The 6,007-nt window shown below is 57.7% G+C and overlaps 1 protein-coding gene across 1 annotated transcript; it reads left to right on the top strand.

Annotated features, from left to right (window-relative positions):
- The first annotated feature begins 2,627 nt into the window (after positions 1-2,627).
- LOC100022523 (GTPase NRas-like) lies at positions 2,628-5,075 on the top strand. The gene is made up of 2 exons (XM_007495642.3): positions 2,628-3,231; positions 3,900-5,075. Exon 2 carries the CDS (start codon positions 3,924-3,926, stop codon positions 4,494-4,496), a length of 573 nt encoding a protein of 190 aa, XP_007495704.1. The 5' UTR covers positions 2,628-3,231; positions 3,900-3,923; the 3' UTR covers positions 4,497-5,075.
- Positions 5,076-6,007: the final 932 nt, after the last annotated feature.

Below are 6,007 nucleotides of genomic sequence, written 5' to 3'. Positions count from 1 at the left end.
GAGACTTCCTGTTTGTGTACTTCCTGGGAGCTCAGTGGGAGGCTTGGACTTTGTTGGTCAAAGCATCCTGTGTTCTGGTATGGAGCAGGCAGATGGATCTTCAGCTTTAGATCAACAGCCCAAAAGGGTGGTTCCCTCAAATGGAGAGGCCTTCAGAATGACCTCCCTCCGGCCCCCAAGCCTTGGGGAAGGTGGCCTTAGCCCCTGGAGGTCCCGGTAGTGTGTATTAGTCAGGGAGCCCCCACCCCCTAAGAGGAGTCATCCTCATCACCAGCGTGATGGCCCAACAGGCTTGGGTGCAGAGCAGAAGGTAGCAAAAGCATCCATTCCTGGAAGATGGGCCCCAGCCTGGGTTACTGCCCCAATCCCTGCAAGAATCCTGCCATGGCAGGGTTTGGAGGGGGCAGTTGAGGAAAGGCCCCAGAGAGCTACAGCCAGTATCCAGAATTGAGGGGTGAGGTGCCTTTGGGCATTTGCCCATTCACTGGCATCAAGTTTCTGTGGCAGACCCTGGGCCACAGGCGCCAAGAAGGAAACCTTCTCTGCCCCCAAGGAATTGACATCTAGAAACACAGCCCATGGCTGGCACTACCCGCACCCTGGGGGGGAGGGAGGACCACCGGCTACTTGTTTGGGGCTCTATATAGAAAGCATGCGGCCGGAGAGGAGAAAGCGAATCCCAGGCCAAAGGGATGACAGGTGCCAAGGTGCCTCAACTTTGGAGGGAGGAGGGAAACATCTGAGGGCCAGAGCTGGGAATGGGCAGTTGTCAAGGGCCTGGAAAGCTCTCCTGGGTGCCCTCTCCTGCCCAGTCTGGTAAGTAGTAGTGACCACTGTGAGGACAGACGCCATCCTGACTTCCTATGTGTCCTAACTGCAAGAAATGCACCAGGAAAGCCACCTAAGTGAAAAAGCCAGGTACCCATTAACCCAAGTTAGCTAAAAATACATCCTTGTGATTTCTAGTGATGTCCAAGACAGTGCGTTAAGATGGCAAAAATGGCTCTGGCCACTCTAGGAGCTGCCAATGGCTCCCCTAGTCTGTCTTCCAGCATTTCAGCCCCCTACTGTGCCAGACACTGGACTGGCCCTAGTGCCCCATACTGGCACTCGTGCATACGAAGTGATGCCGCCTTTGTCTGGAGGCCAGTGTGGACCCTCTGCCAGGCCCATATACCAGTCACTGCATCCACAGAAGTGAAGGCCAGGGCTGTAGAAAGGGAGGATGCTGGGACATGGTGTAGCATTCAGGAAAGGAAGGGGGGATTGTGGGAGGAAGGGGACTCCCCACACCAGCCCTCTCTTCCCCTCTGCTGGGAAGGAATGAGGGGAGAAATCCATGGCAGTCATCTAAACCCATGCAGCACCAGGAAGCCCACTTGTCTCCCTGTCAGGAAGGCTTCCCACCATGCATGTAGCCAACGGCAAGTGGAAATCTTGCTTTCTTGGTGGGGCTGACTACTTTTGTTACTGGTTGGTTGCTTTTTTGTTGTTTTTTAAACTCTTCCCTTCAGTGTTGGTCACTGAGCCAGCTCATTTCCCCCATGGCTGGCTGACCACCAAGCCCTTCATCTCCCCTACGGTGCCATCTCCCCCCTTCATATCTGCCATGGCCTTTGAGCACCTTCCAAATGAGACAAGAGACGTCTGTGCTGCTCCAATGGCGGCACAGGAGAACCTGGAGCAAGGTGGGGGCTCTGAAGGTGGCTGTCCTCTGGGGCGGAGCGCCTAGATCCTCAGAGCCCCTCCCACATCCCCATCTCTGAGGGAAGCTTCTTTTTGCCTACTGACCACCCTGCAGCGGGCACTGAGCTCCGGAGCCTTGATGCTCCAGCGTCCCAGAAGACGCCTGCTGTTTGCTCTGAGGTGCTTCTGGTTCTTTTCCTACCCCCTGGTGGCCCAGGTGCTGCCATCTGAGCTGCAGCCCTTCCCACCTTCCTGCCCAGCCTTCTCATTTCCGGCTTGGCTCTGCCCTTCTTATTCCACTCCTGACGGATGCTGCCCAGATGCCCCTCCCACAACAAGCCATTACCCAAGCCTTCGTTGGCACCCCCTCCTAGGTTTCCTCTCCCCTCCCGCCGGAAGAAGAGCCCTCCCAATGCTGGCCTTTCTATAGCGGACACAGGCCCAGACACCTCTGCGCTCTCCTGGGACTCCCTGGGACGAGGCTGGGGGAGGTGGGCCAGTCTGGAACCCTCTCTGTGTCCCCAGTCTCAGCCCCGCCTTCCTCTGAGCCGGTCGAACTCCAGGCCCAAGTGGCCGTGTCCCTGGATGGAGGAGGGCCCAGAAATCCCCGCATTCTCGAGGCGCCTGGTCCACCCATAAGGACCGCAGCTCCCTGATAACGTGTCTGTGGGCAGATTTGGGGTGTTGGCATGGATTTTCTTCAGGGTTCTCTGCCTAGTCCCGATAACTTGGGAGTGCCTCCCGACATGGCGCCCTTTCAGAGGCAGTTCTTCCGCTCGAGCCCTCCCAGCCTCCACACCCCCAGGTCTCTCCAGCTGTCATCTGCCCGGGGGCGCAGACCGGCTCCTCCCGCCCAGCAGTGATTTGCCCCCAACCCCGCGCTCCGCCCCGCCCCTATTTCCGGCCTGCTGTATACGGAGGGGTCCTGTGTGACCCTTCAGCCTCCTCCCCTCAGCCCGGTACCCAGGCCCGGAGACCCTCCCACGTGGGCAGTCTGGGGCCAACGAGCACCGGCCCATGCACGCATCCGGGGAGGCCCAGCGCTTAGGACCAGGGGATGAGCACGGCGGGACTCTAATTCCGAGGCGGCTCAGGCTCCAGACTTTGCTTCCTCCCATTCCCGCCAACACTGCTGGCTACATTGTTGCAGCGTCCCCGACGCCAGCCCCAGCGGATACACGACGTTCCCTCTAGGCATCCATGTCTGGGCACCGATACACCACGTTCCATTCCCCTCCCCCCCAGCCCCGCGGCCACCTGCAGCAGCCCCCACCTACCCTGCCCTCCACGTGGCCCCGGGGCAGTCCTGGAAGTTGGGGCGGAGCGACGTGAGGAGGCAGGCTTGACGGGAGGCTGGGCCGCGGGGGCGGAGTTTAGTTCCCTCGAAGTCCACGGGCTGGGGCCGGAGGGGGTAGCCCACCCTCCTGGCACCCCACTTGTCCCTGAGCTCCTAGACCGTCGGGGTTGGGCGGGGGGTGGGCAGCGGTGTCCGTGCCTTCCAAGGGCTGCTGGGGAACGTTCTGGCCCAGTCCCAGTTCAGAAAGGGTAAGTAGAGGTAGGGGGAGTGGTGCGCTTCCGAGGGAAGTGGCCCGGGGGTCCGTGAACCCATGGCCTTATTTCCGTTGGCCCATCTGGGAGTGGCGAGGGGCCACTTGGAGGAGAGCCTGGAGGAGTCGCCTCTGGGCTTCCTGGGGGCCGCCCTCCAGCTGGGGAAGTTCTGGAGATTAGGAGAAAGGGCCATTGCCGAGCCTCGAGGCCTCCCCTCGGAAATGATGCCAAGGGCTAACCCAAAGCCTGGATCCACGGGCCCCAGGGCAGCCCAAGATGGCCAGGGGTGAGGTCTCCCCAAGAACTGGCTGGTCAGCCAAGGTTTGGGGATCTCTTGTCTTAGAGTAGACCGGAAGCCCCCCACCGAACAGCTGCAAGGGGCTGTGTCTTTGGTCAGGATGCCCCAGGGCAGAGATTGCTCCCCCTGGCGCCTTGCTGTCTTCCCTGGAGCTGCCCAAGCTGGGGATGAAGCTGTTGCATGAATAACAATTGGTTCTGACCCCTTAACGCTTCAGCGAGAGTATCTGAAGGGCTGCCCCGTAGAGGCCAGAATTGGCCCTGCCCTGCTCAGCTCCGAGGCCTCTGGACAGCCCCGGGAGGTGAGGGTGGTCCCGGGGCCCCTCCTGCTCTCATAGGCCCTTCCTCGGCCATTCTTGCCCCGCCAGGTGACCAGCCAGGTGCCAGGTACGATGCTGTACAAATTGGTGGTGATGGGCAGCTGTAAAGTGGGCAAGAGTGCCCTGACCATCCAGCTGGTCAAGAACTGCTTTGTCCCCGACTACGACCCCACCATCGAAGACTCCTACCACACCCAGCTGGTGGTGGACGGGGAGCCCTGCCAGCTGGACATCGTGGACACCACCGGCAGCGAGGAGTACCAGTCCCACCGGCAGGAGTTCATGCGGCGAGGGCAGGGCTTCCTCTGCGTCTATGCCGTGGACGACATCAAGTCCTTTGTAGACGTGAACATCTTCTTGGACCAGCTGCGCAGGATCAGAGACACCGACCGCGTTCCCCTGGTCCTGGTGGCCAACAAGACCGACAAGGCCGACTGCCTGGTGACCCGGGAGCTGGGCCAGGAGGCAGCCAGAAGCTTCAGGGTGCCCTTTGTGGAGACCTCGGCCAAGACCCGGCCCAGCGTGGAGCGCGCCTTTGGGGAGCTGGTGCGGGAGATCCGCCGCTTCAGCGTCCAGGAGCTCAGGCACCGCCGGGATGCTGAGCATGACCGGGGCTGCGGCTTCACACCTTGCCACATCATGTGAGCTCTCGGGAATCTCCCAGGAGCCCCCGGCCGGGTCTCTTCGGCATTTCTCCACCCAGACTTTTTGGACTTTTGTTTCCCTTTGAGAAGGGTGAAGATGCCTCCCCGCCCTCCAGGGCAGTCTCCTGCCCCGGCCGGGAAGGGTGGCCTTTTCTTTCTTAGACTCCCTTTCCCCGAAAACCATGCCCCCCCCCCAGACCCTGGCACTAGGGATTCCCCTCCTGCCCCTGCCTCGGCGGCCCGGAGGACCTTGTCTTGGGGGATGGCGAGGATCCCCACTTGGAAGTAGCTCCCATTTGGCCCCCCAAGCTCAGAGGCGCTCCTTCTAAGAACTGTCCCTTAGGATGGAGCTATTTCCTGGCCAGAGAAAGCCTGGGCCAGCAGCCGCCTGCACCTTTCCCTCCAGACCCAGTAAGTGACAGGGGCTTGCTGGCTCCTCTGAGTGCCCCTGTGGGGGGTCTCTTGGGGGCCGCTGGGCCCCCTCCTGTTTCAGGTGACCAAAGCTGCCTGCTTTGGGGGGAATGAATGCATCCCAAAAGCACTCCTCCTCTGATTCCAAGGCCACTGTCTGTCTTGTTCTGAGCTGGAACAGAAATAAAGGTTGTTGGTTTGTTTATGTGTGTGTGTGCTGCTGGCGGTTTGGGGGCTCTTCTCTTTGGGCTTGGAATAATGGGAGTGCTGTGGAGCCTGGTGGAGGGAAAGCTCGGCTGTGGGACCATGGGGACTCACGGAAGGATCTCAGACCCTGGCCAGCTCTAGGGTTTGTTTTCGTGTTAGATGGAAAGCCTACGAACCCCTGGCTCCCAGAACCTCAGTTTCCTCATTTATGAAATGAGAGCAAAGACACCTGATTCACCAGGCTTTGGCCAGGCTAAGTAAGATGTTACACATAGTGGAGGAAGTCCTTTGGAGACCCAGAAGCCTGGGAATAGCCCTTACTGGCCCCTTTGTAAACAACTATGGTCTTAGAGAATCAACTGAAAAACTGCTAAATAATGAATAACTTTAGCAGAATTGCAGGATACAAGATAAATCCACATAAATCATTGGCATGTTTATATAGTATTAACAAAGCTCAGCAGCAAGAGAGAGAGAAATTCCATTTAAATAACCTTAGACATTATAAACTACATGGGAACCTTCTCAAGACAAACCAGGAATTAGAGGAACACAGTTACAAACCATTTCATGCAAATAAAGTCAGATCTAAACAACTGAAAAAATAGTAATTGCTCATGGGTAGGCAGAGCTAATACAATTCTACCTAAATTAATTATTCAGCGCCATACAAATCAAAGTGCCAAATCATTATTTTATAGAACTAGAAAAATATGATGACAAAATTAATATGGGAGAACAAAAGGTCAAGAATATCAAGGGAACTTGGGAAAGAACAATGTGAAGGAAGGATACCTCACAGGATCAGATCTCAAACTATACTACCAGGCAGTGATCATCAAAACGATCTGGTACTGGCTAAGAAATAGAAGGCTGCATCAATGGAGCAGATCA

Source organism: Monodelphis domestica, chromosome 6 (assembly GCF_027887165.1).
Source record: "Monodelphis domestica isolate mMonDom1 chromosome 6, mMonDom1.pri, whole genome shotgun sequence".
NCBI lineage: Eukaryota > Metazoa > Chordata > Mammalia > Didelphimorphia > Didelphidae > Monodelphis > Monodelphis domestica.
Note: the sequence above shows the minus strand (reverse complement) of the source record. Positions and strands in the feature narration are given on the sequence as shown.